Source organism: Ambystoma mexicanum, chromosome 10, assembly GCF_040938575.1.
Source record: "Ambystoma mexicanum isolate Mex_15411 chromosome 10, UKY_AmexF1_1, whole genome shotgun sequence".
Classification (NCBI taxonomy): Eukaryota; Metazoa; Chordata; class Amphibia; order Caudata; family Ambystomatidae; genus Ambystoma; species Ambystoma mexicanum.
In genome coordinates, this window is record NC_090932.1 from 1240768128 (window position 1) to 1240790165 (window position 22038).

At 43.7% G+C, this 22038-nt stretch overlaps 1 protein-coding gene across 1 annotated transcript in view; it reads left to right on the forward strand.

Moving 5' to 3' along the window:
* Nucleotides 1–419: 419 nt before the first annotated feature.
* The window catches only part of MED13L (mediator complex subunit 13L), a 2324591-nt gene continuing 2302972 nt past the window's right edge, over nt 420–22038 (forward strand). Inside the window, exon 1 of the mRNA XM_069619219.1 lies at nt 420–551. Within this exon, the coding sequence (XP_069475320.1) occupies nt 480–551 (72 nt within the window). The 5' untranslated portion in view covers nt 420–479. The remainder of the gene's footprint in view (nt 552–22038) is intronic.

The following is a 22038-nucleotide window of genomic DNA, read 5'->3' on the forward strand; positions in this document are numbered from 1 at the left end:
AGGCAAAAAATGGCTATATTGCACAACTTAATTTGCTCCCTTCCTTCTAAAATAGCCGGGCACAAAGTGTCGATTTAGGATGATGTCTCTTCTCTGTGTGAAATTAATAAATTGTGTTTTTTTTTACCGAAATCTTACTTTCTCCCGCTTAAAATATCCATAAACTAATGCACGTCAATGGGAAAGTTCAATTCTCCCTCTTTCTAATCTTCTTGGTGAACCCATGTGTTGACACTCACTGTTCCCAAAAAATGACATGTTCAGTCAGGCCAACGTTGTGAGGGGTGTTTCCTCCATGCCCTGCAATTTCATACCTCAGCAGCACTCCTTGCGCCACAGCCGTCTTCGGTCCAGGCTGCCAAGCGCAAGCGCACTGTAAGGCCGTATGATGTCACCACGTGACGTGCAGCGTCGCATGCACGGACTGCCCCTTCCTCTGATTACAGACAGTCGCAACCGGGGCGGCCGCGGAGCGGATCATGAGCGCGGCGGGGAACTGGGGGGCCAACGGAGCAAGCCTGGAAGACTGTCACTGCAACCTCTTCTCGCTGGTAAGGGGCGGGGACAACAGGGTGGGTGCAATTGAAAGGGGGAGGTCGCCACTACGAGCGGGGGCACGGAAGTAGGGTTCTCAGGACAGGGGGGGGTTGGAGGTGGTACTGCAATCTTTTCTCAGTGATGCGAGGGAAAATAATTGGAGGTGGGGGTCACAGCAATAGCAATCCCCTTTTAACTGGTGAGGCATGTCAAGAGAAACAACGGTGGGCAGCCTGTGGGGGCACCATAACCCATGCTCACCGGGTGAGAGGCGGGGAGGGGGCTCACTGGAAACCAGGGTATAACATTCCTCTTCGTATTTGTTAAGGGGCTACGGAGACGTGGTTCCTGCAGGGGGCAGACAGACAGTTGGGAATCGCTGAAACCTCCTCTATCCTCTAACTGTTGCGGGGGGGGGGGCTTGTGATGATAAACCTGTGCATCCTTTCTCTGGTAGGGGATATGCGAGATGTTCGCTTGAGAGGGCACTGAATTGTTCAACCATTCCTTCTGATGTATTGGGGTAGTTGATTTGAAAATGGACAAGTGCAGAGACATTCCAGGAAGACTTGTTCTTTTGAAGTGCCACTGGGGGCTCTGAGATGTGTTTTGACGTAATGGCGGGGTTTCTGACCTGTTCTGACTTGATAGACTAGTTTCTGTGGTCTTCTTTTGCACTCCTGTGCATGTGGGATAGGTGACCTGTTACTCAAATCTCCAGAGGCTGTAGGGGATTGAGCCGATTACCCTTTCATGTTCCTGGTGAGTGAATCTTTGTGTTTATGAAGACTCCTTGTTTCCTAAAGATCAGCCGCCGTTGTTTATGGGGATGCTTTGATGCTGGAATAGCAGTGTTGCTAGGTGAGGATGCATGTGGTGATCTTTTATCACCCCCCCCCCCCCCCCCCATGGTTGTGAGAAATGGGCTAGGGCCTCCAAAGCACAGTCCTTTCTGAGAGTTACCCCAGGGAGTTGTGGAGTGTTTACCGGGGACCCACGGCTGTGATTATGATGATGATGGACAGAAATCACATTCCATTGCCACGAATATGGCATGATTGGCTGACGCAGTTAGACCCACACGCCTAAAACGATAGCATGAAATGTTCAGATACACTCCATGTACAGTGCTGGAAATAATTTACTGTGGGATCCCACCAGCGGTTGGTGGGGTTGTTCTAACCCTCTCCCTCCATAAACGTTTTGTCTCAGAAGATTCATCATGAATGCTTGGAAAATAACCCACGAGAGGAGCGTTCCCTATAATGGTGCGGGGTAAAAGTGTAAAATTTGCACACCTTCTAAACCTAAAAGGCTGCTTTTTTTATTTGTATTCCTTTTAGGGTACGATCATAACAAGCCATTTCACATGTAGCCTGATCCAGGTGGCCTTGTTTGAGTTTCTTGACCCTTGTTGTATGGTATGGACCTGGATTTGACTCCCTGTTTAATCACTAGTACAAATACATTTTTCCTGATCTGAGATGCAGCTGTTTTTGTTGTGTGGGATCCCAGATCTGGGCAAATCCAGCACCTCTCACACTCACTCTGCTTTTGGGACTGAAGAACACACATGCTTAAGGAATTTTGTTCCCAGTCCTTTCACACCTTCCTGACATGTGTCCTAGCTAAGTATTATAGTTGGTTTGACATAAGACAGGTTCCCTACCTGCCCCTCACTCCAGGGGAAATGCTTCTGGATAGATTATCTGTTTTTATTTAGCATGTTGCCACGCTGAAATAATATATCCATATAGATTGACCGAGGGAGGGGTCATTTTCGCAGGATAATCAGCTTGGTAAGGATCATTATCCCAAGCAAGAAGTACTCCTCTCGATGCACATAAGTCTATTAGCACATGTTTTGGAGTGATGCTGCTGATCTAAAAAGGTTGCTGTAAAGTAAATAAAACGTGAGTGTATTAAATGGGCAAACTGAGTTGGTAAATTTTAATTTGTTTTTAAATAAGGTTGTTTTGCTAAGTTAAGGATTTAAATTGCAAACTTGGTTAACTGGAGTGGGTTTAACGTGAGCATGCATTATGTGGCTAGTAAAAGTAAAATATTTCTCCATAAGAAAGTGAAAGCATTTGCTATGTTTTGGCGTTTCACCTTGTGTTAAAAATGTTGTTGCAGCAAAAAAACCTCCTCCCATAGTGTCTTGTTAAAGAAATTCTTGCTGGGAAATTGAATTGTTTCCCTGTTTACTTTTGAAACCGAATGTTCAAAGTGCAGTCAATATCAGTAGTTGTGGTTCAGGCTAGGTCAATAACTATCTCCATATGTTAATCGTTATTACCAAGTGTAATGTCCCAGTTATTGGCCTGAGATGAGGGGCCAGGTGTACTTGCCAAGTTTCAAACTTGTGACGTGCAGACTTGACCTCAATTCAGAGGCAACTTTTAACTTGTGAACTTTCCTCCCAGAAGATAAGGGTATTTTTATCCTTTTTTAAAAAAAATATTATTAATTTTAATGGCCCAGCTATCTAGGATGGTGTTCTGGTGGGAGTCTACTCCCTGAGAGCGAGTGCTGCCTCTCATGGGGGTTACCTTTTGGGTAACCTATCTGTGATGTGGCCTATCGAAGTGGAGCTGAAGGCGTTCTCACCAGCGGATGGTGGGCTGCCTCTAATGCAGTGACAACCTGCATATGACGCCGGGCAAATGTGTCATTGCAGGATCTCGATAGCAGTCTGTGCAGCTCCCCTAAAGGAGTGTCTGCTTATATCATTGTTTCCCCTAAATCTTAACGCCGACGGGGAAGCTCACCCTGACAATGCCGCGGGGCTTTACCTTTTATTCTGCTGTGGGTATTGCTAGCCTCTGCCTTTCCTCCCATGTGTCCTACTTCCCCGGGGCGGAGCTGCGCTGTGCTCTAGAGATCAGTCTTACACCCCGTGTGTGCTACTGTAAGAGCTGTTCTGATACGACTGTGACAGCAGTGGGGGCGGGGGAGGAAGCTGCCTGTGCCAGCATACTCTTGTGATTGTCATTATCAGTCTGGGAAAAAAGCATGTGTTCGAAACCATCTGTAAATGGGGGTAGATTACACAAGCGCCCTACCAGTCGGAGCATGTTTGGCGACGCACGCATCGTGTGACTGTTGCACACTTCTCTTTTTCAAAACAAACGCGCATTGTTTTCAAAATATGATTTACCTGCACTGGAGGCAGATCTGTACAGCCATAAATATGTATTCTTCCATTACTGTTAGCAGTGTTTAAGGCATTCATGTTTTAGGCATGTGTCCTTTTGGCGGTCAATTTATTTGTGTGCTTAAATGTATGTCTCCCTTTTGTTGTGTGCCATTGGCAGTGTGTGTGCCGATTCTGGATTGCACATCTGTACTTAATTTCAGCATGACGAAATCTTAAAGTGTACTTTTTCTTTTTTTCTTTTGCGTGATTCAAACTAGTTGTGTGTATGTAGGAACGTAGTTTTCACCGATTGTTTCCTGTTGCCGTACGCGCTTTCTTCACATGTTTTAGATGCACGTTTCTTACTTGCCTTAAAACAGCATGCTTGCTTTGTGAACTGTTTCATCTGTATGTCTGCACAGTACCATCTGCGAAGAAAGGGAGGCCTCGTTGTTATGTTTGGTCAGTTAGACAAAAACGTGTTCCGTTTTATAGAACGTACTCGTCTTCTTCTCCTAACGTAGAATTTATGATGGCGCGCGTTTTGTTTGGTTGAGTATGAAACCGCTCAAACGCTCTCGGCCCGTTTAAGTTGTTGGCGGGCGTGATCAACTTAGTATTGGTGAAAAGTCTGGCCTATTACATTACGACAGATGAGAGGAGCTCGTTGACATCGCAAGCGTGCATTTGGGCGGTCCCTGAGGGATGGGGCGCTCCCCGGCTGCACAGAAGTAAACATTGCCTGTGTGGGGTGCTATTTGCATGGCTACGACCCAGCTTCTTGCAGACGTAAACATCATGGCTGGCGTGCAGAGTGCTGCCCTTTTTGTGCCTTTTAACCACTTCCTATCCCCGAGACAAACTTCTGTCTATTATCAAACTACCGAAGGCGGGTTTCCCGGCCACTGCAGAAGCCAACACAAGCAACTGTTTAACACGGCATATCATATCCGCACTTCGTGCCTTGGTCTCAACGGTCATGCCACCCTTTGAACTGGATTCTTTCAGTAACCGGTGCGGCGCACAGTACATGTCAGTCCTTTTACATTGCATTACAGCCCCAAAAAGGAGTCGCATTACATTTATAGCAACGAATGGGGCGTTTTTTGGCAGGTGTGTGTATGAAATGTTGTCGTGGGGAGGACGATTAGGCCGTCCCTCGGCTCGGAACACGACTTTGGCTGCTAGGTTTGCTCGTCGTCGGAATGAAAGCAAACTAAGGGGAAATTGGACACTGCAAAACACAGCGGGAGATCCCGGAACAGAATTGGTACTTAAATGGCGTTTATTTCCACTTTTCGCATTGTTTCGAAGCAAGAACGTGTATTTTGTTTACTTATTGGAAGGTCTGTGTAATCCCCGCACTGTTGTTTCTTTCCAATGGACACATGAATTGCGTTCTACAGTCAAGTGTTCGCATAATAGGTTGCCATTTTAATGCACTTTAATGCTTTCTTGTTGTGTACTTATGTTGGCGACTTAATTTTGTGCATTTATTTGTTACCCTTAAATTGTGTTGTCAAGTGTTTCGATCGTTTGCTTTCTCAATGCAATTTAATGGGTAGTCCCTGGCCCCTTGTTTCGATACTTTTTGTTTTTGATATTTTTGTATTGTTAAGTCTTTTATAATATGCCATATAGCGCCATAGTGATCTCCTAGTGCAGAGGTCTGTCTGCCAGTTGTCACGCTTTAGCGCGCTGCCCCTTCCCTCACAACCTCCCAGGGGTTTCCAGTCCCGTGTCCAAGGAGGGGGAATAGGCAAGTAGAAGCATTAATACACCACAAATGAATAAGCAAAAGACAGCAAGAAAGGGGCATGTGTACCCCCACACCAAAAAGGAAAATGGAAATGAATGTGAGAAATAAAACTACTTCATGGTAATACTATAATCATGTACTCTAACAGAGCACTGCATTTGGGTTCATGTTAATCATTTTGCTGCTTACTTGTATTTTGTTGCATACTGATGATATAGATTACAAGATATTCGCAACAGTTGTTTTTTTATCCTAATTTCTTTTCTTTTATTAGTGTGAATGGTAAAACATTCAGTTGCAAGCTACTACTAGTAGTGACTTTTTTCCTGGCTAGTAAAATACTAGCCAGGAAAATAGTCACTCACCCCTTCACTTCACCTGCGAACAGCTCAGAATTCCATACTCTCCAATGGCTAGTTGCGAGTACACGTGACATCCACGAGCCATCTTTGTGTTTTTTGTCCCATTTTACTTAAATGCTTTGTGAAACCTTGCTGTTTGGTGTATGAATTTTTTATTATTGGTCTGTCGGTATATTTTTCAATTCTTGGTCTAATAAAATATGCTTATAAAGACCTTCCGTTAAATTTATAGATCACACTCCAGTTTTGTTCCATTTTTCTAATGATTTTTAAAATAATTATATCTATGAAGTTTGGATAATGTTATGCCAATTGTCAGCTGTTGATCCTGAGAACCAGCAATCCTATTTCTCATGTTCAATAAAATACGAGGTGTATTTGATTTTAATGTTCTTGTCTGATGCTAGAAATGGTGAAAACCACTCATTGTGTCAAGGGTGGAAACATAGAACACAGGTCTTGACACCAGAAACCCCCCCCCCCCAAAAAAATCACACATGGTTATCGCATATCTCTGGCAACACCACTTTCCAGTACAACCCCCAAATACCCCTAATGCAAGGCATTGCTTGCCACACACAGGATGGTAGCAATCCGATGCTGCAACTATATCCCCAAGTCCTATGCCTAGGTGGAATACCGGCCACTTTCATTTCCAACCACAGCTCTGATAAGTTTGGTTATACTACTGTTGCCTGGGCTGAAGGGATACCTTGAAGAATAAATATATCAGTTTAGGTTGTAATAATTGGTAGGCGCAAAAGTATGAATTACAAAAATATTGTGTTAACACGTTATTTACTCGAATTAAACTAATTTTTAATGAAGTAATACATCCATTTTTTTCATTCTACTCCCACCTTCATAAAATCTTAGTCAAACTTTTATTTGGAGCCCTTCCTTGCCCACACTGCATCATTCAGTGAAGGTGCTACTTGCCTTATAGACTCCCTCTCTGTAATCTATGGCGAGAAGCTTGCAGTATCAGTTTAGTGCACCTTTCTGACCCGCCCTTAGAAGCGCTATTCAATGTACAGGTAAACTTCATCTAGGGCACTATCCATCCCGACACCAGACTGGTCTCCCGGATATCTGAGCTGGGCAGCAGCTGCCCTTCTACAGAGAATACATAGCTGCAGTTTTGCTTTTGACAGTTTTGCTGTAGAGAAACACTTTTGATTTTGACATACATTATCGCACCAGATGTATCATGTTTTAGAAACCATTTTTGTTTTTTAAACTATGGGGTGGTTATGTAGTACAATTAGGGTATGTTACAATTTTTCCTGTCGGACAGTTGTCAAGGTTTAAAAAAAAAAAAAGAAAAGGATTTTGTGCCCCAATGGCAGATTGTAACCCTGACAATTGATGGCACACGGAAATTGCTCTTGCATGGGACGCTTAAACCTCTTCGGGCATGTGCCATCCTCAGACCACCGCGATGATTTTCCCGGTTCCTCACCCGGCCACTAGAAACCTGGTGTTCTGTGGGTAACTTTAACTTCAACTTTCTTTATGCCCCTCTGACGGGCTAGCCGCCACATTTTGTTGTCTTATTTTCCAGACCCCTATGGGGTTACTCCACTTTCCCCCTTCCTGTTGATTTCTTCTTTTGACGCACCTCCTCCCATCCTCTTGGCCTTTTGTGCTGATCCCCTTTCAACCTGCCAGATCTCATATCTGTTTCATCTGTTTGCATGTCCATTATTTGGAGGCCTTCCTCACAGGTGGTCACTCTCCTTTGTTTGCCCTCCCACTCAAATAGTAAGCCAAAGGGGAATGTCCATTTATATCTAATTTCTTTCTTCACCAATTCCCTCACCAGCTGGCCCATTTCCTTTCTTTTTAGGAGTGTTGCTGATGCCAGATCTTGGTACAGTTGTATTTCGACTCCGTTCATCCTTATGTGATCAAGTAGCCTCACTCTCCTGAGTATCTGTTCCTTTTGCGGATATGATGCTAGGGCCGCCAGCACGTCCCTTGGTCTCTCCCCTGGGGCACCAGTTCTCTTCGGCCCCACTCTGTGGATTCTGTCAATCCCTATGTCCGCTGAGTCGTGTGCCTCGATTATATCTCTGAATACCTCCTGTATCGACACGTTGAGATCTTTATCTACCACCATTTCCGGGACAAACTTAATTCGGATGTTAGATCTGCGAGAACGGTTGTTCAGATCCTCACACTGAATTTCAAGGGTATGCGTCAGTCTAACCAGCTGTTCTTGTGTTTCGCTGCTTTGTTTCACATCCTCTTCCATATTTTGTACTATTCTCGCCACTGTGTCTCTCCTTTCCTCCAGTTTGGCCACATCTGCTTTTAACTCTTGCACCACTTGCTTCATCTCATTTCTCATAGTGGCAAATTGGTCCTGGACTGTGGACAGGAAACTGTCCTGTAGTTCTGCGAACCAAGACCGCATATCGTCCTTTGTGGGCGGTAGAGCGTTCTGGCTCGGGGTGTTTGCGCCCAATGCTGGCTCTTCACTTGCCCTATCTTTTAGGTTCGCCCCTGAATCCGAGGACCACATCTGGAGTAAACTCGTGTCCTGTTTGTGGGATTGCGGGGTTGGCTGCGTGGCACCCCCTTTTCCCTTTGCCCTTGACATTTTCTTTGCTTATGAGGGGTCTGGTGCTTATGAGGGGTCTGGTGCCCCCTCCCCCCCCCCCCCCCGGTTGTTTCACCAGGGGGTAGTGGTCTGATAGTTCACGTGGCCCTCTTAATGTCTTCCGGTAGTGATTTCCCCGGAGTTGAGGTTCCTCTCTAGGCCCCTGCACCCCCTATAGGAGGTTAGATCTGGCTCCCATGGGGTTGGGTAGAGTGTCTCTCCCGTCGCCTCCCGTGTTGGGGGGGCTACCCACTGTCTTGCCAGTTCCAGTGTAGCCTCTGCCCCCTTTTCTGCCTATTTCTTTACTAGATGTGGTGTAAAGATGGGGGCGGGGGCAGTGCCGGTGCTTGCTCTCCTGTCTCCAGCCCCGTGCACTAGGTTAAGTGGGGGGATTCGTACCGCCGGCGCTCTCACCTCTGTGATCTTTGCCGCCCGTGGATGATCGGGCGGGAGCCCCTCCTCCTCCCGCGCTCCTTGCCCGGCGGGGCTCCGCTTGTCCCTCCGCCACCCGCTCACCAGACTGCGGTGTGGGAGGGGGGCCCGCTGGGTCTCCTATCTGGAGGGTACTGCCTTGGCTCCTCAGTCTGTCTGTCCGTTGCTGCCCCTCCTGTTGCTTGCGCGGCGATCGCGTGCTCCGCTGTCCCTAGAGCCGCTCCGGAGCTCCACACCCACAGCGGGGGAGGGGGGTGGATGCCTCTCCAAGGCCCCTTGGCCCTCAGCACCGCCGCCGGTGCTCTGCGTCGTCTCCCCGGTTGGGCCGCGATGTCTGTCTTCGGAGGGGGAGGGGCAACCGCTTCTTTCGGCGGACTGTCTCCTAGGGGAGGTGGTTGCCGGTCTTTCCCCACCCGGCACCGATCCACTGGTACTGGGTTGCTGCGGGGGTAGGCTCAATGCTTGCCCCCTCGGAATTGCGCAGTTGAAGTGCTTTTTTATGTCGGCCCCGGCGGGAGCGCAATCTAGACGCGACCTCCACCGCCGGCGGCCATCTTGGAATTCAGTTTTTACACCTCCTTAAATGGTCTCTACATATTAAATGCAATTTTTTTTTTATTGCAGCAGCTCTCTGCAAGAGGGCAGGCAGAGGTGACACTTTTGCCTCAGTATTCCCTTTCCATGTCGGTACTTATCCAAAAGTAGAAGGCTTTTTGTGTGCGCATATTTTCAATGTCCTTTCATCATGACTAAACCAAGACCAGAGGCCTGGTCGCAGTGCATCTGAATGTCATTCACCTCTTCTGTTGACCTCCCATTGCTAATGGATTCAACTAATAAGTTGATGTGGAATACAACTTGAGATATTCTTTTGAAGGCAAAGCCTGGTACTGGGCGAATGCATGAAGAAAATGTATAGTGAGCTGGATTTGAATACAATGAGGAGCATCTCAGGGGGGGGTCTTAAAAGGCATCTGGACTGACCATTACATACTCCTTTTCTATCGAGTTACCACTAGACCGGAGAACGGTTATCTTCAGTATGCCTACAAGTGGGAACAGAAAATTAAAACGCAATGTGGATTTCTGTTCTTTCATTCCAGCTTCTTTAGGTTTCATTTATCAATGCAGACCTGTCTTTACAACGTATACGACTCAGCAAAATGAAATTCAGTAGCATTTTCATTCCTATTCTTGAATTTCAAACAGTGGAGTTTTAAATGAATTACGAACATGGCAGAATTAAGGAACACATATATTCTCACATTGATTGGAAGACAACTTCTTGCTGTAATGACATTATCTTTACATCTGCTATTTGCATTGAATGGACAAATGAAGAAATCCAATTATAAGCTTTAAATTGCATGGCTTTCGGTTTTCCCTGGAAAATAACCACTTTAATCCTCCCCCCCTTTCACATGTAGCATGGTTTGTTCTTGGAAATAAAGGCAGTTCACAGTTAATTTACAACATTTGGGCGCATTATGCAATTTGACAGAGGTCCTTTTTTTAATTGTGACTGCAAGCACGAAGCTGAAATCTTGCTCTGCCAGGGAGGCATGTCATTTTTTTAGTGTAGGCCTCATTTTTGTCATAAAATGCCTAACCCGTATCTTTACCACAACCTGTACAAACAAGCCCACCATCTTCCTATCCTTTGCCAACCAAGCCCCAGTTTGAGAGAGAATATGGGAGAGTGTCTCTAGCAATCCACAATACATCCCTCCTGGAGTGCACATATGGAAAATTGCCTGGCACAAAACAACTTAACACTGAGCTACAGCATAATATGTTAAAGCAAAGTCCAAGCCGCCTATCCCATTCTTTAGTTAGGAGTTTAAGGAGTTTTCCTTGGAAGACATTCTGAGTAATGATCAAGTGTTCCTCGTCTCCTGTTGTTTTCTTAAGTAGAAGACACTTAATTAATCTGATGTTGCATGCCTCTTTATTTGCGTCTGCAGCCATTCTATGGGCATGAGGGCCTCTAATATGGGTAGCATTCTAGTAGCCAGGTCAGGTTCCAGGAATCTAAATGGAGAGGGAAATAATTGATATCCACATAAAAGGCAATTCTCTCTCTACCAGCACTCTTCCTTGAGATGTGTTTCTGCTGTGTCTTTCAGTTTCAGTATGTTTTCTTCTCCATGCTGACTTTTTTTGGGATTGTGGTCAGAATGCACACTGCTGATACAGCCAGAGATACCAATAATCTCTGTTGAGTGGAAAACCTATTGATTGGTAATAGTTTTCTCCTAACGGGTCAGTGTTTTTCCTATTGTGTCCTTTTTTGATGGCATTGATTTTCTTCTTTGAGCCAGAAGAAGTGCACTTTGTTGATGCTACCTGGGCTAATATTCTTCGGTTTCTGATAGTTTGAAAAGAACTGATGAGTGCAGTCAAGAATCCGTGCACCTTCCCGTAGGTCATACGTTTTGATCAATTATGCAAAAACTCTGCCAGAATCTTCCTCAAAGATGTTGCTGCACCATTACTTTTACTTGATCCTCCAGCTTGGTGCATCCAGCAACAATCCTACCACCCTCCTTTCTCGTGGAGAAAGTGTTCAGATCAGTGGCAGATTTGGAGAAATGGTCAGATAGCTACCATCAGTCTCTAAAGAATTGGCTGCTTTACTTATGATGCACTCTCCATCTAGCACACTGGCATCCCAACTTGATTATTCACAAAAGCTGGGTCTTCAGTGATGTATCAATTTTTCCTTCTTTGAGGTATCGCCTGGTCATAGCAATCTGTCTCTTAAAGATGTATGGTTCTTCTCTTTTACAGAGGAATCTTCTGCAAAATCATGTCTTGCATGCTCTCTTATTTCTACTTGAAGACTAGTGAGTCACTTGGAAGACACCATGACGGCTTTGTTCTTTCCACATATGCAGTGGATTGCACCGTAAGGGAAAAGTGGGATTCATCCCACATCAAGGAACCCCTGTCACCAAGACTGAAACTGAGGGTGCAGGATAGTCATAAAAACACTACAATACAGTTGTACTGTTCCACGGCAAGCTTGATCTTGTGTACATGATTCGGCAAAACGGTAATGGTGCTGTTTCAATGAGTAGTAGCCAACATTGAATGGGAATCGCAAGATATACACTAATTTCAAAAAATGATTGCCAGAGATTGCTATTTAAGATGTTATTGATAAATATATACGGTTGCAGGTTAATCAATTTTGTACTCATAATTTGAATGTTTACAGAGGTTATTTTTACTCGAGTCACAAAATGGAACACTACAGCATTTTTGTTTACCTCCTGAAGTAAGGCATTAGTGAGATGAGTGTTAAGAGTATTGGAATCATGAATGACCACAAATGTTTATTTTTTCCCCTATATGTCGATTTGAAAGTTTCATATTCGACAGATAAGGGACCTCAACTAAGAAAGATGTATGAGGGCAGTTTGGCAGCATTGGAAACTATAGGTTCCAATCTTTAAGATCTAATTCATAATCCAAATAAGGTCAAAGGTAAAATCTCCTTATGGGGCTGGTGTATACAACATGATCATTTACTGAAATACAAGGTATATGCACACTATAAATACATAAATGGAAGATGTATTACTCTACCGACATACCTGAACATTTTCTCACCACAGACTACGAATGTCTTTCTTGAGATTCTGACTCAACATATTATGTGCACCAGACACCAATGGTTCCTCGTTTCTGTAGACTCCGTAAAAATCAGCAAAAACAAGAAAATTAGAAACCTCTTATTCTTGAATGTGGTGAGTCTTCAGAGATCAGGAATAGATGGGTTGGGTACATTTACTTTAACAGAAATGACAATGAAAGTATGTGGAGTTGTCACCTAGCTGAAACACATCAATCTAACATAATAGCCCTTTTACATATGATCAAGGATCTACCATATGTTGGGTGAACCATTTATTCAGGCTTGCTAGCTGTTTTTGTCTAGTCGTATGGCTTTTATTGCGCTAATTTACTCCACTTAAAAGTATTTCCATCTTTCTTGATTTGAATATTTTTTCTCTTAATGATGTATTTTATGTGTTCTATGATTATAAATGTGTAAGGTTTTGTAAACCAAATCACTTAAAAAAAAAAATAGCTATGATAAGGCTTTTAAAACAGTTTTCAGTGCAAGGCTCTGTGCAGCTGGGCGCAGTCTGTGTTGCACAGAGCAGTGTGCTGTATCCTGTATATGTTTATATAGTGCTGATTTGGCCTGTGGGTGCTACACAACAGTACACAATAGTCACAAACCTAATAGCAAGTTATATTTTTTTTCAGGGGGGGGGGTCCAAGAGGAATACAAGGGCAATAATAAAAAAAGCACAATCCTTAAGTTGGAGACGGATGACACGTTGGTCAGTTTTTACATGCATATGAAGGGAGGCTGCTCTGACCACAGCCTATAATAATAGTCTGTGTTGGTCCTGGTGCACCATTCCTTAATATGCTTCCTTCACAAAAGTCTAAAGTCCCATCCCCTAACACAGCCAGGACCCACTTTGGTGTGTAGCCAAGACAAGACCTTGTTTCTGAGCGCCTCTCTGGTTTCCACCTTCTGGCTTTTCTACATTGGTGATAACAATGTTCCTACAGTATATACTAAATTCTTTGTGAGATATATTGGTTATCACAGGCATTCTTGACTTTTTGATACGAATATCCCTACCATGAGAAGCCATAGCCAGTCTGGGTGAAGGATTAGCCAGTTTTCTAGTCTTTTGTGAGAGTACAAAGGCCCCTCGTGCCGCTCCTACCACAGCAGAGCCCATATCGTGGCACTTGCTATTGGACTGAGATACATTGATCTCATTTGCAGTGTTTTTCCCACTGTTATTTATAGTCCTGTAGGTTTGACATATCAATCCTATTGGCTTGAAGCTCATTCCGATCACATGCTTAAATCATCCTATCCATGGAGGCATATTCTTGCCCCATCATTTGCTTTGTAAGAAGTTCAAATGTTTCATAAATTAAAAAGTTGACAATGTTAAAGGAAAATCATAGCTTGAGACTAAATGCATAGTATGGCATTGTAGCAGGAATAATTGTCAACTTGAGGTAGACCAGATGGCCCTGTCCATAAATGATATAAACTGTTTTCCATATACCCACTTTTGGGGGAGTGCAGGGCCGGTAAAGCCCTCACCCTCGAGCCAGGTAGGCTCAAGTGCAGCATTCCAGCCCACAGCACCCGCAAAAGTGTTATTTATCGCTATTGTCACTACGGGGTGCTGATACTTTGTTTTTTTTAAGGGAACCAGGCTTTGTGCAATTCATGCTTCCTTTCAAAAAGAAATCACACAGAAGTGCGAAATTGGAAATAACTAGATCCAAGTACTGGAGGTGTGCAGGTGAGTGCTCATGGCGACTGGCTGGGAGACTCCTGTGGATCAATAGGGGTTGCAGTGAGGTACTGCAGTCGAAACTCTGCTTGGGGCACCGCCTCAAAGGACCAGGTGAAGGGACTTGCCAGAGGTGCAGCGTGCTGATGCAAAGTGGGTGGCTACTTGTGGATTCCACTTGCCTTCCTGGCCTCCTGATTTTGGATAGCTCTCCCCACGTGCTAATTTATTATGCAATCCTAATCGCAGAGCAATGCAAGATCGGGAAACTACAGTGCATGGTATTGCAGTAGTTGTGCAGACTGGTTGGAACTATTGATCGCTACTTTGCATAAACATCTAGTTAGCTTTGTCTTTTCATTAATTGAGAGGAAGGCAAATAAGAGACTAAACAGAGTGGATGGTGTAGCAGGCAGATAGATGACTGTGGAAACTATGGACTTTTGTATTTTTGCAGACATCTCATTCAGCGTAGCTGGTATCAAACAACATGGTGATGGGATAGAATGTCAAGAATTTTTGGAATCTGCTCATGGGTTGAGACAGTTGCACAGATATATGCAACCAGCAGGCCACAGACCTGGGTTTTCCACAAAAAGCATTTGACCAAGTGATCATGTACATTTTCAAAAGTGTTCTTATCAATATGATGCACCTTCCGCTACAAAATTCAATCTAGTTGACACTATGCAATTTTAGATATACTGACCTAAACTGAGACGATGCAGTGTTGTACAGTAGAAATGCAGAATGCAATATGTAACCACTTACGGTTTTAGGAATGGAATTGTAGGACTTTAAACAAATAAACTTAGCTTTTATTGGTTTTTGTCAAACTGAATATAGCTAGCTTAATATAAGTATCATCTTGATTACTTCTGCTTTGCAATTGAAATGACAATAACTTTTTGGCTGCCGCTCCCACACACACATTTGGCAATTGGAGGAGATGATTCCTCCAGGACTCTATCCAATAGCCCCTTTGAACTTGCAGTGCACAGAAAAGAGAGGGTGGGAAGGGCCTCGATGGCAAGATAAGAATGCAGGGTGAGCTGTTTGTTTATTGAACAGGGTGATTTCAATCCTCTCTGCTACACGTGTCAATTTAATTAGCAAACCTTCAAAATATGGTATGTGACGATGGGTAATGTACGCCTGGCACCACTATTAAGATGGCTATCAGTGCAGCCAAAGGTGCTTGTAGACATTAGCGGTCCAGTTTCTCTTCCTCCCACAACAGCTGCAGCACGTGTCTTTTTTGTCAGTTTCGCCACAACCCCAGAATTCTTTTTTGATCTGATAGTGGAACAGACTGCACATGACATTGAAAGGCGGACATCAGCACTCTGAAGTTCGGCCTTCCACTAGCGACCGCAAGGTCTGAAGTGGCACTTGCACTACAGGGACCACCCATAGGCGCCTGTGATGCTCCAGACACGCCAACCCCCACTCCTCGCCAGTTGTAGTGTCCCTAAGACTATTTGGGGGCGGGGAAGATCCTGTATGCAGAGCGTTACTCTGGGGGAAGATGATTAAGTTCTAGTAGTTTAAGTAATGTGTCAATCTTGCTTGGCTGTTGGCGATGCTCCGATATTTATTATTGTTTGAAGCAAGGGCTTGTAAATAATATTCACTTTTTCTTCCCATAACACAGAAAGAAAGGATCCTCCCTGTAGTTGGGAGAGTCTGGCGGGTTTGAGATTTTAGGAATTTAAATGACTTGATTTTTACATTTTATAAAGCGCATAGCCACAAAATATCTTCTAGCGGGTATATATTTTTCATTTCTTGGTCATTCTGTTTTGTCCCATTGTTTGCAAATTGAAGACCTAATGCAAACCTGTTCAGTCAACCCTATTAGTATGTTTTTTTTTTTCTTTACGTTTTGGCTAATTTGCCAATTGTTATGTATATGGTAGAGGGCTAATGAGCCTGACCCGACAAAGTACTACATTCCGTGCGTGTTCTTTTGCATGCAAAGTATTGTAGTCTTAAAAGATGCACCCACATGCCCCAAGTAGTAATGGGTGTGCCCGAAGGGGACTTGTTGCGTAAAGTGTGGGGATGTGCTTGCAGCCTCAATGGAAGGTTTTCACTTCCTATCCTAGCGTCACCATAGTTGGCCAATGATGCAAGTATTCAAGAGTGTGTTGGTGATCCCTGGATATGGTGTTGGCACTTTGGGTATTCATGCCAAAACATGGCAATTAATGGAGTTCCTTGGATTTTTGTTACAGTAGCTGATTTGGTATGTACTGATAATTAGACTACTTATTGCAATACCCGTCAATGATAAAGTATCCTGTGATTGCAGCCAATGAAAATGTTGCCATGGGGTGATAGTTACCCAGATTTGCACCCTGAATACATCAATAATTTTCCCTAAATATTGTTGAAGGCCTTTTAGGGGCTCGGGGAAAATAAGATCGCCTCGCTGATGACATTTTAACATAGAACAATGAGTTCCAAAACAAATAAAGGGGCAATGGCTAGCAAATCGCAATAACATTTTTCCCCAGACTCCATTTCGGAACTGGCCAACCAGTGAATTATTAATATCTTGCTCTCGAGTGGGCATGTGGGTGAAGGCAAGCTGCAATGCACCCAAAAGGTTTTTCAGCGTCTATTGCACCATGAGAACCTTTTAACTGGGAATGCTTAAGAATCCTTTTACAGCCTTTTATTTACTTGCGATTCATATGTGCCTTATTGCGACTTAATAACATGGCAGCTAAGTACCCAAGTTAAACTAAAAAGCATTGCAAGCTTTCGTTACGTCTGCTTAGTTCTTTAGCGATGATGGGGTGGGGGAGGGAGGATCTCAATTCCACGTTCGCTCGCTCATCCATGGAGCGTTCTGAATGTGCTTGGGTGAGCTCTTTTCCTGAGGCAGCCTAACACCATCTTCAAGACTCGTTTACATGCTGTCAGGTGGGAATAGGTGTTTTTGTAACAGCTGCAGCTTGGTTGGTGCGCCCTCATTCTAAAGAAAATGTGAAGGATTGCATTTTATAGTTCTTGATTTATTCCTAATTAGTACCTCCTGGTGAAACATCCATTTCATTCTCCTTCTTTGCGATTTGAGGGTGACCCTGTTAAATTGATCTTCATATGGTTTACAGATTTTTGAATATTTTAGTCTATTGCTTTAGGTGGTCTTCTTTCCCGCTGCAATTTCTGAGATTAAGGCATACCTACACCTGGAATCCCCATTAGAACTTTCAGCAACTAAGTATGGCAAAGCATTGAGTTTTTTTTTTTCTCCCCCACCGTCCCGCCTTTTTTGTAATCATAAAGCGTGTTTACAAAAGAGCAATGAGACATGCGAAATTGACAGTGATTCTCGAGAACATCAAACTACCTAAACAGGGAAAAAATGTAAGTTGAAAGCTATTAGCCAGCCATAGAAAAGTCACTTGCCACCTCAATGCTATACATGCACAGAGCATTCAATTTCTTACTCCCCAGTAGTCCAATATAACTAGCAAATGGTTAGTGTCGATTGTATATTTTGGACACTGATGTAAACCTTGTGTGTGAATTGAGATTAGTTCTCTCAGGAAGCAAAGGCTATGTTGGTTCATTTGGATGTTATCAATGACAACACTATGAAATATTGTGCTGGTTGAAAGTTTTCCTTCTTCTTGGAATAGGCAGCGAGTAGCCTGGTTGATGGCCCCACTGCTGCTCTAAATCAAAGTAATCCATTCAGTTTATTCAATTCAACTGTGATTTTATTTTTTATTTATTTTTTTTTTTGTTTCCATCTTTCCTGTCTATAGAACCTGTCCATTTGGGGGGGTGACATAGGCATAAGTAGAATGGCTTTGCCCTCCTGTTTTATTGTACATGGTTTCAGCATTCCCAGGCGCATAATGGTACTTGGGGCGCATTTAAGGCTTGACCACTGCTGAGCCAACGAGTTCTTGGTGTCCATTTTGCACAAACTGACACATCTTGGCACTTCGGAACTACAATGGTGGGGGTCTGGTGCAGTTTAGAAACGTTGCACCATAAATGTGGAAAACATGGAGAAGGTTTGCTAATTTTTTTTTGGGTGTTGCGAACGTTGCCAATTCGGATTTCTGAATCATGACCCCTCTCGCATTTTATTAAGTGTGCCCAGGTGGACACCCTGTTAGTCCGTTTTGGAGCACATTCGCTTCTGTTACACGCACTTTCTTTCCATTTTGGCTTGTTGGCTGGCATGGGCGCCCCTCTGTGTTGATCTCTGCGTGTACGGGTGGTCGTTTTGGCTTGCAGCCTCAAAGATTCCCTCCCTTTCCCTCAGTCCTGTGAGATTGTTTTATTGTTGCATAAAGCACTGTACAGGGAATAAACCGTCTAATAACCTTTAGGTGACAGTGAAAATATAGCAGCATAACGCAATAGAAAAGGGGCCAGTCTTTCAATGCATACATAAACCTTGACATGTAGACTTCCCTGTTTGGCCCTCATCCACTGCCACCTTTTCAGTCTAATGAATTCAAGTTTTGTTTTCTCTAGGTTGCTATGTATTACCACAGTTCAATAGTAGATTTGTATCCAATGGAAAGCCTTTCCACGGCATTCACCTGTGCAACACCATGTACAATACAAGCTTCGAAAATGCAGGGAGTTATTTAGCTCGTTATTCTAACCTAGGATATCCTGGTTGACTTGGAACCAACAGCTTCCAGGAGCTGCTTTTGGCTCCCTTAGGCATACTGGTGCCTTAGAAACATGCGTATGTGACATTTACTTTTGAGTATTTGACAATGAAGAAGAATAAGTGCACATCTTCTACACATTCAGAGATAATGGATCATAAATAATGTGAATGGGCAAAAAGTTTAAGCTTGCATCTCGTTTGGAAATTAGATCTGCAGTTCCCTGTATTCATTCCTGGTTACCCAGTCTTAGCACCTACCTACTGTGTGATGCCTAATTTCAAATCTCAATTTTGAGCCCCGCAATATTCTATGCATTTTCACTTGTCTGTATCTTTGACATATCTCACAAATGAGCATGTAATCTGCTTGTTGTTAAGCGTGCATTGTCTGAGAAACCAGGCCAATCAATTTAGGGTGACGACGAACAAATGTCATTAGTTGTCTTGCAAGCCAAGGAAAACTAATTCTACACCTAACAAGAACATGCCACATTAACTTGACATACCATACTGCTAGCCCTTCCAGCACACGTATCGTGCCAAAGCAATGAACCCCTTGTTTTCCCACATAGTCCGATAGTTTGCATTTCCTGTTATGACGTTGTATGAAGACCCCCGGTCTGCTGAGGGGCACCAGACTTCCACCCCTATGATGACGTCTGGTCGCTTATGTGCAGTTTTATTGGTCATCACAGGTCAAGCTCATTTTGGCTTTCAAGTGGGTGCGCTCTACCTATGCTATGCCCTGTTTTGAAGTGCTACACTCAGTTGGGTTTGGTATGCTACACTGATATGTTATGCTATGCCATGTCATGTTTTTGAGCTGTAGAAATATGTGGTGTAAGGTTTTGTTCTGTTAGGATCAACCAGTTATTTTCCCAACGCCAAATGCAGGTTAACTGGAATCTCCTTGTGTTGCTAGTTTTTGACTTGCATTTGTGTACTTTTCCACTTTTGTTTGGGGGTGGGGGGGGTATGTTGGCTTCCTTCTATTTTAGCTGGTGAGATATGGTTATATTATGTTGCTGTTTTTTGCAGCATGTATTGGGTTCCAATTAAAAGCAACCTGGTGTTTGTTCTGAAAGTTTTAATTAAATTTCATTCAATAAAATTATGAAATGTATAAGAATATCTGAAAAACAGAACCCGCAATATGTACCGAAAAATGAAATTGCAAAACCTAACGGTTATCGTTTCTCAGTTCCCCCATGGCAAACTCACATACATGCAACCTAACATTCCTCAGGCACAACATACAATTTGCAAATATTGCATTACACAAATGTATGCTAACGCCAGCTCTGCTTGCCCAATGCTTCATTGACCACAACCATAATGTCAGTGACATTAGATGCATGATCATTTATAAACTGAAACCCGATAGGACCAACCTCTCCATGGCTAACAGGTTGTTTAAGTTAAAGCAAGCCCGGATACACTGGTTGAAAACCCATCAAACCGGCTTCAGTGTGGACTTGGTAGTCGCAATTTTGGGCTGATTTGCGTGGATTTGGCACCCCCGGTGTAAGCCATTAGTTTTGATGGCAGAACTAGGTTGTCTGGAACTTAGTGAATGTGACGTGACGCACGTTCTGCCCTAAGCAGTTTCGCTTCTCCATTTGCTAATTATTTTAAGAAGACTTTTGTTGGATAGTTTCCATACCTGCAATTTACAAAGCATTTGATGGACTTCTAATATGGCTGATTTTATTTTGTTGGTGTCCTTGTGAAGCACACACAGTGCTCCTGTCACTCATCGAATTGTTTTGTGAACGTTCATCATGGCTGCTCCTCATTGCAGAGCTGACAGTTGTAATGGCTTGAGTGACGCACATGGATACGCTCCTCGCGGCACGCTACCATTAGTACCACTTTATCAACACAAGTGGTGTCTGGTTGGACTAGTATAGTCTGTTATGCTCGTGCGAAGCGCATTCGCTCCAGTGCGCTCTTGTTGACGCTATAGTAGATATCCAGGTAATCAATCAGTCACGCACGTTATTGCATCTTGTGCTTTGGGAATATTCTGAAGTGACACTTGTACGGTTAGTTTGCTTTGAGGTTAGTGGCCGCTGCATGTGAATTGAATATCATTTTTGTGTTTCAAGCATTTTAAGGACCACCTTCAGTCAGAGGCTTCCAACAAGGTATGTTTAACCCATGTATCTGCCGCCGTTTCATGTTATGTCATTAGGCATTTTGAAATCTATTTCGGCCAACTGATTAGGCCATGACACGATTTTTTTTCTTCTTGTTTCTGCTTTTGTTAGCTGGTGCCCTCCAGGAGGTGGCACTATGGGGGATTTCATCTTAAATGTTAACAATGGCATTGCTCCCCATTAAGATTTCTATTACGGCTGATTAGGTGCGTGGCCCTCTTTGAACATTGTGTTTACGTGTCTAATTACACTTGAGTGGTTTTTGAGTAGATCATTGGATACAAGACCATTAAAAGAAAACGTTTTTCTTTGAACTTAATTTTGTAGACTCCTCTACAGTTCTCCCATGTGTTGGAAAAGCATTCACCCTGAGGAAGACTGGGAAGTGAAATCATCAACCGTCTAGGCCAACGTGTCGCCCCTCGCGCCACCTGACTTGCTAGACGCTACATTAGGAAACCAAAAATAAACAATGTGTTTTTTTTTTTTTTGCTCACTTTAATAGGTAGTGTTTGCAACTTGGCAAATTCGGATTTCTGACACACGCCCCCCCCCCCTCTCCAAAGGTTGTTGGACCTAGGAAGTTAGTTGAAGGGCTTTGCTGTCTGTGTTTTCTTGGACATTGCTTCCGCATGCTCAGGCTCACCATGACACTGGAAGGCTCAAACGTGTGACCACTGCTGAGTCAGGCAGGTTTTGTCCTTAAGCACTTAGTACAGAAGCACACGCCTGCAACCCGAGGCCTAGTCAAGTATCCCTGTGGTAACCATGACAACTACAGTGGTAATGGGTGCAGTATAAATATTGGATAACATAGTAAGGCACCAAATATGCATGGTTATTTATGGGGTAACCCGATGTTAGCAAGCACCTTTGCTTCCACAACTGCCTCAAATCCTGGGCAACACTTAAGGCATACCCGGAACCTGTTTAAACACTGGGCAAAAATTCAAGTTGCGAGCTCCTAGTCATCCAGAAAGTCACTTGCCAGCTCCATTCTATAAATGCGCACCCTTTCTCACTCGCAAAGAGTCCAATAAATATCACTACCC